This window comes from Ranitomeya variabilis, chromosome 1, assembly GCF_051348905.1.
Source record: "Ranitomeya variabilis isolate aRanVar5 chromosome 1, aRanVar5.hap1, whole genome shotgun sequence".
Lineage (NCBI taxonomy): Eukaryota > Metazoa > Chordata > Amphibia > Anura > Dendrobatidae > Ranitomeya > Ranitomeya variabilis.
In genome coordinates, this window is record NC_135232.1 from 442,672,957 (window position 1) to 442,688,914 (window position 15,958).

Here is a 15,958-nt window from a genome sequence, read left to right on the forward strand (position 1 = left end):
TATAATATTTGGAGGGTTATGTGGGGGCCATTATAATGTATGTAAGCAATTATACAGTGTGAAGGTTTGCGTGGGGGCCATTATACTATTTGAAGGGCTAGTGGAGGCCATTATATAGTGTGGTGAGGTGTGGGGGCCATTATACTGCATGGAGGGCTGTGTAAGGGTTACTGTTGGGGGATCATACAATGTTGAGGTGACCATACTTTTCCAGGGTAGTTGACGTGGGGTACAGTATGGTCATCATACTGTGCGTGTGAAGGGTACTATGGAGGAATTCACTGTGTGGGTATTATACAGTGTTTGTGCAGCACTTTTGATGGCATCATGCTTTATGGGTGCAATGAAAGGGGAATCTACTGCTCTAGTGGGAGGAAAAGTATTTTGTAAAGGCTGCAAAGTTGCGAGATATGCTCTTCTGTGGCCATATTAATTTATTTATTTTGTTGTCGAGGAGTGTGTGTGTTTGGGGGGAATTAGGATGTCTGCTATGGGGCCCCATGATTTCGATGTATGTGCCCATGTGCAAACAGAATGTGATGGGTTTTTAAGTGATCACTGGTGACATTACACAGAGCATTTCATGCTGCACATCTGGAGCAATGGATGTATTCTTGGAAATTGTATTTAAATGTTTGCCTTGTGTCATGATTGCTTATTATTAATTACCTATTACTCGCTGTACGTAGTCTACTTTCAGCAATCTGCTGTATAAATGTAATTTTACAGGCTACTTCTAAGAAGCTGCCATCTAGAAAGAATTCAGGAGGGTCATTCACTTTGGAAATTTTAATCGCTGTCTCATAATATTTGCTATTTCTTGTGTCTCTTTTTTTATATATATGACCTTTTATATGCAAACATTTTCTTCCTTCAACGGACTTCATGGTAATGAGGCACAGACCCCTCCAGCTGTATTACCATTAAGGGCTTTAACTTGTCACCTTCCCCTCTGTAGCTCCTCTCTAGAGGGGTTATTATTTTGCTAACCACACGGTACATACAGTATGTACAGTATTATTTTTTATACTTATGTTTATGTTTTTTTTATTGTTTTTTTTTTTTCGACAGGCCATTTTCCAAACAAAGCAATGCCATCTGCCGGAACTTTGCCATGGGTACAGGGGATTATTTGCAACGCTAATAACCCATGCTTTCGATACCCAACACCTGGAGAGTCACCAGGAAATGTTGGAAATTTCAATAGGTCCATGTAAGTGAACATTTTTGACCTACTGTTCTAATTACTATTATTGTTATTACAAGTCTGTGCCATAAAATGTGGTTTTCAAGAACTTACTGAGGATATCTCGTTTTGAATGTTTATACTGTAGAAGCAATGGCCCCGAAAGCTTTGTGTTATCCAGTCTTAAAGAAGGTAGCACCAGAGGAAGATTTGCCATTTCATTAAAAGGCGTGTGCTTCTCAATCAATATGGTGCACCCTTCAACTCCCTCAATCCATTGCAAGAAATGTATATATTCAGGGTCTTGTGTAAATTTCAGCCATAAAATAAGCCACCTTTGTAGATTGAATTATGATTAATATGTTAGTCATTCTTGGCCATAATTTTTCCCACCAGAGCTACACCAACTTTTCAAAAATTTGGTGGGATTGGTGTAAAAGCGTCAAAGTTGGAAAAATTTTGCCCAACTTCAAGTTGGGCAAAAGTTTATTACATTTCAAGCAGTGACATTTCAGAACTCTAAAATACTTGATAAACCACAGCCATTGTTTTCACTAAACTGATATATACAGTGTGTTGTATTTATTGATTTATGTACAGAGCCAAATTAAGCAAAAATGATTTCATCATTTGCCTTTTAAAAGGATTTGAGATAAAGACAATTTTATCATAAGCTTATATTGAACTCAATACTAGAACTACTGATGGAGTCTCCTCGCTATTTTTATTTCTCTTGTGTGACTACATTTTTCCGAATTCCGGCTTGAGACTCAGTGACTTTTACTCATTTAGGATGCGAAAAAAGATTTTGTGACAATAAATAATTTTGGAAAAAAAGAGTACGGTACTTTCTTTTTCAAAATTTACCTTTAATTACCTAAGGGAGTCATTTTGACTCCCTACTATATTATGTAAGTCTTTGTCACTGATTGTTATTATTTCTTTTAGTTTTCATTTACTTGTATGTTAAGAATAAATGCTGGCTTTGACTTAGAATAATTAGCATTTTTGCAAATATGCTTGACATACACAGGACATATACAGGACATCCGTCAGTGAACCAGGGAACTGTTGAGTGGACTACGTAATTTCTGTAGAATACGGCCTGCAGTTTTTCCAATTGCTCATATGGCTAGAAGAACTGAGCTACGGCCTGACGATATTCTTGCTATTTTGCATTCTATACATTCTAAATACATTCTATACATTCTATAAATTAAAGCTACAACAATACCAGGAGCAAGAAACTCTAAAAATAAATGACTCCATTTGGTAGTTCTAGGGGGGGGAGTGACCAGTCCGGTAGTCCTAATGTTAAAGTAGTGGTTGCTGGAGGCTCCAACCATACTGCTGTCATAACCAGAGGTTAAAGGTTGTAAACTGTCTCATGCATTCAGCTGAACAGCTTATATAGGTATTGTGAGAAGAACGCTATTTGTCAGCTCCTATACCAAGTAATGGTAGTTTAAAGTGAACAATATCTTTAAGAATAGTTGCCTCATAGTGAAATGTTCCAGATTTTTGTGTAAAATGAAATTATTGTTTTGTTGGTTTTTTTTTGCATAATTTTAGAGTTTCTCGGTTGTTTTCTGATGCAAGAAAGTTGCTGCTATATAGTCAAAAAGACACAAGTGGGAAGGACCTGCACAAGTTCCTTGCAAGTTTGCATAGATTTCGGGGTACAGGTAAGTTATCATTTGAATGCAATACAATTCTGCGAGTCCTTATATACCTACACTGACATCAAGACTGGACATTTACATTGCAAGATCATTGTGAATGACCATTATTAAAAGCGATCTTTTCACGATTCTCTTGACATGTAAACAGGCAGCATAAAAGATCATCATTCTCGACGGTGTATCATCCTGTGTAAACAGGACTCGTACTGCCAAGAACCATGCAGCCAATAGTCACTGATGGATCTGGTAGAGATCGCTCAGTGGACATTGTTTACTTTGGCCTGCCTGTGTAAAAGAGGCATTTAAATGACTGACAGTCCATAAAAGTTCACCAATCGGCAGTCATATCATGCCGTTGGTTGGGCGTTGTAAACTGACCTTAACACTTGTAGTAGTAGTTTAGATGCATCAACTTTTTTAGACTTTGAATTGCATACAGTAGATCCTAAGGAGCTCAAGTATTACTAATCTAATTTACAGATAGGTAGAGTGGATTACCTAAACAATAGAAGAAATTATCTGTGAATGAATGTATATTTTATTGCTTAAAGTGGTATTTTACTTTTTCATTTTTGACTCCCTAATACTTTGTTTAGTCTTTTTATAACATGATCACATACTAGATTGATAGGCTCTTTTAGGCTATGTGCACACGTTCAGGATTTTTAGCGTTTTTTTTGCGTTTTTTCGGCCGTTTTCCACCAAAAAAAGGTTACATAAGCATCCCATCATTTTTAATGCATTCCGCATTTTTTGTGCACATGCTGCATTTTTTCCCACGGCAGATTTCTGGAAAAAAACGCAGCATGTTCATTCTTTGTGAGGAATCGCGGGGATTCCGCACACATAGGAATGCATGGATCCGCTTACCCGCATGGGGCTATGCCCACCATGTGCAAAGTAAGCGGATCATGTGCGGTTGGTACCCAGAGTGGAGGAGAGGAGACTCTCCTCCAGGCCCTGGAAACCATATACCTGTTAAAAAAAAAAGAATTAAAATAAAAAATCGTGATATTCTCACCTTCTGGCATCCCCCCGCAGCCTTCCCGCTCCTCGCGATGCTCCCGTTCCCAGTAATGCCTTGTGACAATGACCTGTGAAGACGTGGGTCTCGCGTGATGCTACGTCATCTGGGGTCATTGTCGCGAGGCATTACTGGGAGCAGGAGCATCACGAGGAGTGGGAAAGCTGCGGGGGACGCCGGAAGGTGAGAATATCATGATTTTTTAATTTTTTTTTTATTATTTTTAACATATCTTTTTACTATTGATGCTGCATTGATGCAGCATCATTAGTAAAAAGTTGGTCACACTTGTCAAACACTATGTTTGACAAGTGTGACCAACCTGTCAATCAGTTTTCCAAGCGATGCTACAGATCGCTTGGAAAACGCTAGCATTGTGCAAGCTAATTACGCTTGCAAAACTCTAGTGTTTAGCGGGAATATGCATGCCAATTCCGCATGCGTATTTCCCGCGGCAGGGAGTTGCAACGTGTGCACATAGCCTTATAATTGTTTTTTTTTTGTTGGTACCAGAAAGTTTATTGCCAGTGTATTTGGTGCCTATTGTTTAATGTTTTGATCTATTGGTGATCTGCTCAGTTTTATTTACTTTTTTAACATGGTAAATTAGCTGATGCTGTTAAGGTAGGTAATTGTTGGTCTAGAGGATGGGAAGTAAAACAATGTCGTAGTTACAAATTGCCTTTATTTAGGAAGAAAAAATCCTTCTTAATTGCAATGAATGAGTTACCTGTCTTCTGTAATTATGTATACGTGATTTAAAGGGTTTATGCCAAGTTTTGAAGTTCCATTCGTTAGGGGACAACATCCTAATCGCTAGAACCACCACTAGAATGAGGCTTTGAGCCCTGTCTGAATTGATCTGAAGTTAAGTATGCTCACCTCTGCTCCATTCACTTTGTATGGAATTTCAGAAAAGCTAAGTACAGTGCTCAGCTATCTGTGGCAAATCCCATAGAGAATGGAGAGGAAGGGCGCCATCCTATCTTATGGACAGGGGATGACTTGAAAACTTGTCACAAGCACTTTTGGTATTTTGGATTTCAAGAAAAGCATCAAGGCCCTTCTTGAAAGTGTTTAACAAATCAATCATCACAACATTTTGTGCAAGTGGGTATCTTAAGTTTTCATTAGTGTTGAGCGATACCTTCCGATATTTGAAAGTATCGGTATCGGATTGGATCGGCCGATACCGGCAAAATATCGGATCTCGCCGATACCGATACCCGATACCAATACAAGTCAATGGGACACAAATATCGGAAGGTATCCTGGATGGTTTCCAGGGTCTGAAGGAGAGGAAACTCTCCTTCAGGCCCTGGGATCCATATTCATGTAAAAAATAAAGAATTAAAATAAAAAATATGGATATACTCAACCCTCCGGCGGCCCCTGGACCTTAGCTATGTAACCGGCAGCCTCCGTTCCTAAGAATGCAGAGTGAAGGACCTTCGATGACGTCGCGGCTTGTGATTGGTCGCGTGACCGCTCATGTGACCGCTCACGCGACCAATCACAAGCCGCGACGTCATCGCAGGTCCTAAACTCACTGCATTCTTAGGAGCGGAGGCTGCCGGTTACATCGCTAAGGTCCAGGGGCCGCCGGAGGGGTGAGTATATCCATATTTTTTATTTTAATTCTTTATTTTTTACATGAATATGGATCCCAGGGCCTGAAGGAGAGTCTCCTCTCCTCCAGACCCTGGGAACCATACACTGGGAACTTCCGATTCCGATTTCCGATATCACAAAAATATCGGAACTCGGTATCGGAATTCCGATACAGCAAATATCGGCCGATACCCGATACTTGCGGTATCGGAATGCTCAACACTAGTTTTCACTGCTCTTTCTGTAAAGATTCCTCATCTGTGATGATTTTGAAACCAAGATGTAGGGATACTTTCTTGTCATGGTTACAGACATAGGTGTAAAAAGACCATTAGAAAGATGTATCTTTTGGTTTTTCATTTAGAGGTTCACATCACTAGTAGTTGTGTTAATGAAAAAAATAAAGCTTTATTTTTTCTTCTGAACACTTTTATCTCCTCCTTTATTTTCCCTCCTTCAAAACCTGCAAGAAACAAAATGAGCAAAAACCCTGCTGTAACTAAATACCGTATTTTCCGGCGTATAAGACGACTGGGCGTATAAGACGACCCCCCAACTTTTCCAGTTAAAATGTAAAATCTTCTTAAAAGTCGGGGGTCTTCTTATAAACCGTGTCGTCTTATAGGGCCGGTGACTTTTGTGCCTTTTTTGGGGGGGGGGAGTGGGCCTGATGACGACGAGGGGGCGTCTCACAGGAAAGTGAGTATCCCCCATTACCTCATTGTATCGCTGCAGCGTGGGGTCTCTGCTGGGAGCGGCGGCTGCTGCTCCTCATTGTGCCGCGTGGGTGCTGTGGGGCGGCGGCTCCTCTTCAGTGTGGGGCCTCTGTGCTGCTGGGCGGCGGCTTATCTTCAGGCAGTCGGGGCTCCTCCGGTATCTCCTTAAAGCCCGGAGGCCCTGCCGGCAACTCCATCGGTGCAATGCAGTGGCCTCCGGGAACATGGCCGCTGCTCAGATTCAGATCTCGGGAGACGAGATCTAAATCTGAGCAGCGGCCATTTTCCCGGAGACAGCTCCATTGCTGCTATGCGGTGACCTCCGGGAAAATGGCCGCTGGGGGCGGCGCATGCTCAGATTCAGATCTGAATCTGAGCAGCGGCCATGTTCCCGGAGGCCACTGCATTGCACCGATGGAGTTGCCGGCAGGGCCTCCGGGCTTTAAGGAGATACCGGAGGAGCCCCGACTGCCTGAAGATAAGCCGCCGCCGCCGCCCAGCAGCACAGAGGCCCCACACTGAAGAAGAGGAGCCGCCGCCCCACAGCACAGCCGCCGCCGCTCCCAGCAGAGACCCCACGCTGCAGTGATACAATGAGGTAATGGGGGATACTCACTTTCCTGTGAGACGCCCCCTCGTCGTCATCAGGCCCACTCCCCCCCCACCCACCATATACACCCGGCAAGGCGATACCCGGCGTATAAGACGACCCCCGACTTTTAAGAAGATTTTCAGGGGTTAAAAAGTCGTCTTATACGCCGGAAAATACGGTAAGTAAAAAGCAAAAGTGCATCTAAATAACACAGGGTACTTAGTAATATTGTGTTTTATCAAACATAGCATAAAGGCTATTTTCCCTAATTTCCCTCCAAGTAGATTATGAAAATAAATACTTGCGCAGCAGAGTCGTCATTCGATTGGTTTCTGTCTACATAGCAGAAGCTTTCGGCTTAAGGTCAGCCTCGCAGAATGTCTTCCTTTATCAGCCATTGATAGCCAGTTTACGGTAATATGCATACCGTGCAGCATGCAATCAGTACAGGGCAAAGGCTTATTATTGGAACAATTATAGACACAAGCCACAATCGTATTCTTCCTATGTGGATTTGTAAGTTCAGATAAATGTTTTAGTTTCTCTGACAGTAGCTGTTAAAAGCAATACTCACTTATATATGGCATTGGATTAAAAAACACCGAGGCTTGAATTTTGGTTGGGAAAAAGTTGTTCAATATTGTGTAACATACATATACCATACAGGATGACATGATTTATTCATGTATTGTGTTTTTTTTTTTTTTTTTACTAATTCAATAATGTGCCAATGTGCCTACTTGTAAGAGTGATAATAGTGTACCCACCTGTTAGGGCTAGCGGAACGCACCAAATAATTAGAAAGATAGAGTAAGATGCGTTCGCAGCCCGGGGTCCACCGTGCAGAGATGGAACCTGCTGCTGAGTAATGACGGACTATATGAGTAATGACGGACTATATGGCGGTACAATATGTATTCACACACGGGTTAACTTCACCCAGTATGAAGGAAGCGAACCCTGTTGCGTCACAGGGCGTCACAAAGAGCGCAAGCAAGGAGTCTCAGAACTCTACCCCTAGACTCGGGATTAGAGTACAACTAGACCTCTTGCGCTCGACACCGCAACTGGGGTGTCAGCGTAACCAAAATAATAATTTAGATGCACGGGAGTACGTGCGGTGCTGCTCTGGCGGACGCCACTAACCACCCAGGCTTGGGTAAGGAAAGCGCTGTAAAAGCGCATGGTGCCGCACTGGCGGTCACAGCAATTTGACTCTGTTTTGTGTGTCACGTGCTGATAGCTAAGTCGGGCGCTAGATAGCAATCATCCACCTTACATGAGCAATCATACACAAGGGAGGGGATAATCAATGAACGACTTTCATACGTTAACACACACACATTTACAAGTGTACACTAGCACATGGCCATGCAAACCTTTTATAGCGGCAGTGCTACAAGACCTTCCAGATGGACCAATAGGAGCCGCAACAGGACCTGAACATGTGACCCCCCGACCTCCAATGGGAGGTTGTCCCATGGGCATGCTCAGTAAGGGAAAAGCAGGACTTAGTCCCAGAAAGACCTGCTTGCTGCTGAACATTGCTGGCTACAAGGACAGAGCCTGGAAGGGCAGTAGTCACCAGTCGTCCAGTATCAGCCTGAGCTAGACACTGGGACTGATGTCTCCGCTGAGCAGAGTCCACTGTGGCTGGAGAAGAATGGGAGACCGCAGCGGAGATGGTTCGAGATTCCCCCGTGCAGAGGCGGGAACTCGACCCCTTACACCCACCCATGTAAACCCCTGCTCTATCAGCAGTGCATCTACTGTTAAGTGCTCTTGCCGTCTTCTGTTTTCTTGACGGCAGTCACCCGTATATCCCATGTGACTACTGCCCTACCTCTGATTAGCTGCATTGGTCATGTCTGGTATATAGTGCTTAATCACAGAGCCAGGTGAGCAGAAGACCACCAGCAGGACCGGTGATATGGTGCTGAAGCGCCAGGGATGAGTACAGCTATTTTGTGAATATTCCTGGCAATAGGTACATTATGTAATACTTTGGAAAAATGTAAACAATTGTAGTAAATTAATTGTAACCGTAATAGTAACAGTAAAAAAAACACTATAAGGATCTACATGTAATAACTAGTGATATAAATACAGTGAATCTCTTTCAGATGACCACCCAAAACTGTATTGAAAGTCTTGTAGTGGAGTGTCATCTCAGTGATGAAGTTGGCCAGTGTCCATAATATATGAACATCTATCATAGGATACCTGGTCTGGATAAAGGGATGGTTGTTTAAAGATGGTTCATTTTATCTGCTGGAGCTGGAAAACTGTAATCTGATAATCTGGGAAGACCTTTCCCTTCCTCAGGCTAAAGAGGTGGTCTTTATAGATATTAAAGCTAATAAATAACATGTGTGAGAAAAGATTGGTGATTCTGAAATGATCTATTACATGGTAATTCTGCAGAGTGAGGTCAGTTTCTCTTCTGCTTTGAGTAGACCATCAGGAAGTGTATCGTCTTCAGGCCAGAGGTAACTATTTTGCAATATCCCAACTGTGTTAAAGGGAACCTGTCACCCCCAAAATCGAAGGTGAGCCAAGCCAACCGGCATCAGGGGCTTATCTACAGCATTCTGTAATGCTGTAGATAAGCCCCCGATGTATCCTGAAAGATGAGAAAAAGAGGTTAGATTATACTCACCTGGGGGGGCGGTTCGGTTCTGGTCCGATGGTCGTCGCGGTCCAGTCCGGGGCCTCCCATCTTCTTACGATGACGTTCTCTTCTTGTCTTCATGCTGTGGCTCTGGCGCAGGCGTACTTTGCCCTGTTGAGAGCAGAGCAAAGTACTGCAGTGCGCAGGTGCCGGGCCTCTCTGACCTTTCCAGGCGCCTGCGCACTGCAGTACTTTGCTCTGCCCTCAACAGGGCAGACAAAGTGCGCCTGCGCCGGAGCCGCAGCCTGAAGACAATAAGAGGACGTCATCATAAGAAGATGGGAGGCCCCGGACTGCGACACCCATAGGACCAGAACAGAACCGGGACCGCCTCTGGGTGAGTATAATCTAACCTTTTTTTCTCATCTTTCAGGTTACATCGGGGGCTTATCTACAGCATTACAGAATGCTGTAGATAAGCCCCTGATCCCGGTGGGCTTAGCTCACCTTCTATTTTGGGGGTGACAGGTTCCCTTTAAAGGGGATTTACAATTTGTAGACAGGTTTTCTCAACCAAAAATCAATTTCCAAATATCCTATTGAGATGATCTAAGTTAAAAAAGGGAGACCTCCAACAATTTGTCAGAGCAGAGACCGTCTACAAAAAGGACCATCAGTCACATCCTCCTTAGCAACAGAACCTCTCCATATTTACTACCACATTTTATAGTCCATGATCCCACAGGTTCCTTCGGTGCATGGCATTTCAGGATTCTCTATTAGTACATTAGTCTGCATTAGAAGGTGGTGCCGTAACTAGAAGGAAACAAAGTAAGGGCAACTCCATGGACTCATTTAGGTAGCTCTTTAGGTGGCGACATGTTGTTACAAAGTGCACACACTGCAAAAGTAATTGGATGCAATATTCAGTGGAAATCCAGAGTGTTTTATCAACTCCATAAATAAAAAGCTTCGATTGCCAACCTTAAAACAAATGAAGCAATTTTTACAGGGTTCAAAAATCCTCGATGGGTAGATAATTACGATCAGATAAATTAAAAGATTTTTCCTACACATAGCAGCAAATCTGGAACCGATGACACGGACAAGATAAGGAAAATGATACGCGCAGCAGAAATGAGACTTGTGACTTATTCATTAGGTCAGCATAAATACTGTTAACAATAGTGAAGTCTCATTTCCTGCATTCTACACTTTCCATATTTTTGGATGATTACTTAATATGTTTTTGCATGCAGCCTTGGAGTTGGTTAATGTTGCTCAACATTTGCCTTTCAACACAGAATTTCTTGCTTTTTTGGAATAGAAAAAGTTGTCCAATGTTGATTTATTTCCTTAATACACCGCCATGTTTTATTCTATCATGAATGCTTTCTTAAAGGGATGGTACCGCGTTTGTAGATCATTAATAAATCAATGTAATGTAGCATAACATGCTGTTATAACCAAGTTTTGATTGCGTTGAAACATATTTCGTGTGTTATAGGAGTTTCAAGAAGGCACTGGGGGCTGACATCTTGTTTTCACAGTAGCAGCACGACACTATCAGTGTCATCCACTGGAAGTAAAGGTCTAGATTTGAACACTTAGTAAACGAGGTTGGTGCCACCGAGGAAAAGAAGCAAAATAATGTTCATTTAGTAACCTCGGGCACACATTCAATAGAGAAGTCAGGTTGCAATTAAAAAAAGGTTTATTTTATCAAATTCAAATCCCGGATTTGAATTTGATGAAATAAACCTTTTTTCAATTGCAACCTGACTTCTCTACTGAATGTGTGCCCAAGGTTACTATATGAACACTATCAGTGTCATAATATGGCACCCCATGTTCATAGGAGATAACGGACGGACACCTACCCTATCTATTGTAATAGAACTTTCACTACTGTGACCTGGGCACACCTCTGTGGGCTGCACAATTCACAGTAGTGGGAGTGTTCTGCTGCCATATTCATGGACCCCTTGGATCTGCTGACATAAGCAGTACTGCTTCCAGCAGAACAGATCCTAGATTGACAGCTGACGGGAGTAAAATGAAGGAGAAAAGTATGTGCAGAATAGCAGAGACATCAAGGAGGAACAGTGTACCATTAGCATTGGAGCAAGAGCTGTCAGCTGCTCAGCAGGAGCTGTGATTAATCCCTCAGTAAGATAAGAAGGAGCTGCAGGTCTGCAGTGAATGGCCAGGCATTGTGGAGGGAGGTGAGAGAATCATGTAATCTGGGTGAGAGAGACTGATGGGAGAGAGAGAGACAGTAACTGCTGGTGATAGCAGATCACAGGGCAGTCACCCACACAATGGCGCTGCCCTGTGATGCTACTCTTCATTCTGCCCCAGGGATATTACACCACCCAAAAGGGGAGGGAAATGGTGATGTCAGCAGTTACTGCCCCAATTTTGCTGCTAACAGTAAAGCTGGTAAGTCTCACTGTAGCTGATTGAGGTCTAAAACAGAAAATGCTCCCCCTAGTGGTAAATATATATATTTGTATAAAAATATATAATATTTTTCATATAGAAATGTTTTCAAACGGTGCAAACATTGCATTAATACATTTTAGTTACTATTTTAAGCTTAATTTCACACACACACACAAAAAAACTACAAGAAAACTGGTGGCACCTTCCCTTTAAAGCAAGCCAGAGTGAGAAAAAATGTGGGAATAAGCACATAAAGAGTGCACACTATGAGACCACACAGTTTGACTTTTGGTGAACGTGTGGTTTATCACTACCTTCTCTTTAAAATCTGGGAGCCTATGAACACAAAAGTGGTACAGGCGTTGGTTTGCCACCCAGTTTCATCTTCAAAGCATAGATTTCTAACACCCTAAACTATTTGTTGTGTTGATATTTTCATGCCTAAGTAAGGAGATGTTACATAAGAAATACGCAAATTTCTTGGAAATTATTTTGGTGTTTTTTCTATACTGGGTGGTCTTAGGACCTTAATTCAAGACTGCAAGTATATAATTTTCCTGTTACTTTGTTAGCTTTTCCCTGATTTAAATGTGGGAAGGCCACAATTTGATTATATCTCCCTTAGGGCTTGTTCAGGTGAATGGGCTGAACATTTTTACCCTCAACTAGTGGTCCTCGTGTAAAAAAAATTGCAGCATACACTACTTCGATCCATGTTTTGAATAAGTCTTGCCCATAAAATTTAATAGGCGCATATAAAAAACATGCCAAATGGACAAAATCCCTATGGCATCCATATTTTAATGGATTCATTGCATTTTAGCCCATCCATCATTCACAATTTGAGTCCGTGCTTGAATGTTGGAAATCTGAAACCAGCCTTATTACAGTGACTACCATTTTTTTCTTTAGTGAGACTGAATGTGTAGTTGTCACAGGCCACAGTAGTTAGATCACTAAACCAAAAGGAGAAAGTCTGCACCTGAGAAGTAATAATGCTTATTTTTAGTATGTGTGCTGTAAATGCAGCATAAGAATATACAGTATGTTACAGATTATTTTCTTACCTTTATGGCTGAAATCTTACAAATTTATGAAAGAAGCAGATATTGGTTTGCTGAAATCTGAATATGAGCATGATACTTTGGCTGAACATATATTAGCATACATCACATTCTTGGTACACAGCTATTAGAGAAGGTATCATGTACTTCAGAAATCCGCATAGATCAGTCTTGTTTTCTAGTAATCTTTTCATCCTCAGTCTTTTAGATGACTGTGGATTAGCAGTGCACTTGTGTTAAAAGGCCTTAGATTGATCTTGCGGTTCAGGCAGCTATGCTGTGAGTTCTTATTGGATGCATTGTAGTATTTCTGTGCCAAGCAACACTAAACATTCAGTACAATGTGATGCCTCACTTATTACAATTAGTTTTGTCATGTAAGAAGCTGCGTTTAGGTTATTACTATGTTTCCAGTAAGGAGGGCTGCATAAACGAGGTTGACAGGTCAGTCATTTAGTCTGTCCTACGGCCTTCCGGCAATGACCTTTCTGAAGAGTTGAAGAAGAATCTGGCTGGCACAGCAAATCCAGACTGGTTTTCTGTTACAAGGTCTGGAGTTCAGCTCCCGGCAGCATTGTATGACAAGTGGTATCCAAGAAAGGATTCTTCTGAAATACACTGCTATATTCTGGATAAATCTTAGCATTCAGAGAACTAGTCTCCAATATACAAGCATGGGAATATATGGCACAACTGAGTACCACCTGTCTTCTATTTTAGTGTTAACCCCAATTTTTTATATGTGTTTTTGGGTGGAGGGATAGTGTTTACCTACTTATGGTCTATATGCTTGGGATATATTCATTAGGATCTATGTAAGTAGGAAGTGATGTTCTCTCTCATCTCCCATAGCTGTGCAATTGTTAATGGAAGAGATCCCAAATTAGGAATAAATGTGATCCGTTATTTCATCTTTACTTTAGAGCCCCCCTACAATCATTACAACCTTTATTCTATTAAAGCAAAACATATAAAGAGCAGGTTAGATACCCTAAGTAAGCCGTGACTAGTAGTATCCCAGTAATCGCAAAAAAAGAATATTCTTGAAATATTTTATAAATCTATGTGGAGATCAAATGCATTGCCTAACTGTGTTGCAGCTAGTGAATGTGTACTCTTTTTGGTTTTCTTGTATAAATGCGCATCCTAATGGGCTCATAGGTTCTGTTTCACTGCCTGTCTAGTAATGCAGCAAGGGAATTATGTAAGACATTTCTGTAGTGCCAAAGGGAAATGTGCTGAGCACTTTATAAAAATAGCTCTCTTTTTCTCTTTTTTCTTATAGTATAGAAGGAAATAATCGTATACATTATCATTGTCTTTAAATAAAGTAGCCTGGAAATAGGAGAAGCTTTGACCACAGGAGAAATCTGACATAACAGGCTGAAAAATAATCACTGGCTTCATGCTTCGCACTTTGAGGGCAGTATAAAATATGGGCAGAGACCCTTATTTCAGCAGTATGTCACTTAATGGGCTTCTTATTGTATTTTTGTATGTTCTGCAGCTCTGCTAGTTCTTTCAGTGGTGGTATGTCTAACCCAATCCACACCACTGAGTGATAGCTTTATGCTTACCCTGTGTGTAGGCTGAAAGCTGCCAGTCAGTTGACGAGAGTGACGATAGCAAGAGCCCATGAATATCAAGGAGCTTATCACTGAGAGGACTAGCAAAGCTACAGCAGATAAAACAGTTTTGTTGTTTTTTTTTTTTTTTTTTTTAAGCCAATTAAAGTGAACCTGACAGCTGATACATGCTGGCCAATCAACGGGCAGCATGTATCCAGCACAGGCTGTATAATCTCAGTCAGGGAAGCTTGACACTGAAATGCTGGGGTGTTTCAAAAAAAGATATACTGTGAAAGCTGATGGGGACTGAGCAGTGCTGAAGACTAGTAGACAGTAGGCGGGTCCCTGGCGTCTTCTTACCTGCCGCTGCCCTCGGTTGACAGGACTCTGTTAGTGATGAGTGAGTATACTCGTCACTCGAGATTTCTCGAGCATGCTCGGGGGTCCTTCGAGTATTTTTTAGTGCTTGGAGTTTTAGTTTTTCTTGCTGCAGCTGAATGACTTACATCTGTTAGCCAGCTTGATTACATGTGGGGATTCCCTAGCAACCAGGCAACCCCCACATGTACTTATGCTGGCTATCAGATGTAAATCATTCAGCTGCGGCAAGAAAAGCTAAAACTCCGAGCACTAAAAAATACTCTGAGGACTCCCAAGCATGCTCGAGAAATCTCGAGTAACGAGTATATTCGCTCATCACTAGTCTCTGTCTATACGCACATGTATGCGGGTGTTATAGTATGTTTTTCTCTGAATTGCCGCAATGTTTCAGAGTCAAACTTACCTGGCTGAGATTATACAGCCAGTGCCTGATATATGCTGCCCGTGGATCGAGTGGATTAAGTGATCCAGTGTTAGAATCAGAGTCTATGCCCCTGTTTTATGCTGCTCTCAAATGAGTCAGTTAAAACCTGACGATATATTCAATTTAATGTAGACTATGCTCACTTCTTACTCACAATAATAGGTTTGGGATGTTGTCATTTGTAGGGTATGTACAGGTCCTTCTCAAAAAATTAGCATATAGTGTTAAATTTCATTATTTACCATAATGTAATGATTACAATTAAACTTTCATATATTATAGATTCATTATCCACCAACTGAAATTTGTCAGGTCTTTTATTGTTTTAATACTGATGATTTTGGCATACAACTCCTGATAACCCAAAAAACCTGTCTCAATAAATTAGCATATCAAGAAAAGGTTCTCTAAACGACCTATTACCCTAATCTTCTGAATCAACTAATTAACTCTAAACACATGCAAAAGATACCTGAGGCTTTTAAAAACTCCCTGCCTGGTTCATTACTCAAAACCCCCATCATGGGTAAGACTAGCGACCTGACAGATGTCAAGAAGGCCATCATTGACACCCTCAAGCAAGAGGGTAAGACCCAGAAAGAAATTTCTCAACAAATAGGCTGTTCCCAGAGTGCTGTATCAAGGCACCTCAAT

At 41.6% G+C, this 15,958-nt stretch overlaps 1 protein-coding gene across 2 annotated transcripts in view; it reads left to right on the top strand.

The window, feature by feature from the left end:
* ABCA1 (ATP binding cassette subfamily A member 1) overlaps positions 1-15,958 on the top strand; it is a 141,574-nt gene that overhangs the window by 45,175 nt on the left and 80,441 nt on the right. For both annotated transcript variants that reach the window (XM_077249411.1, XM_077249420.1), the window contains exons 4-5: positions 1,072-1,213; positions 2,759-2,871. In XM_077249411.1, coding sequence (XP_077105526.1) covers positions 1,072-1,213; positions 2,759-2,871 — 255 coding nt within the window. The remainder of the gene's footprint in view (positions 1-1,071; positions 1,214-2,758; positions 2,872-15,958) is intronic.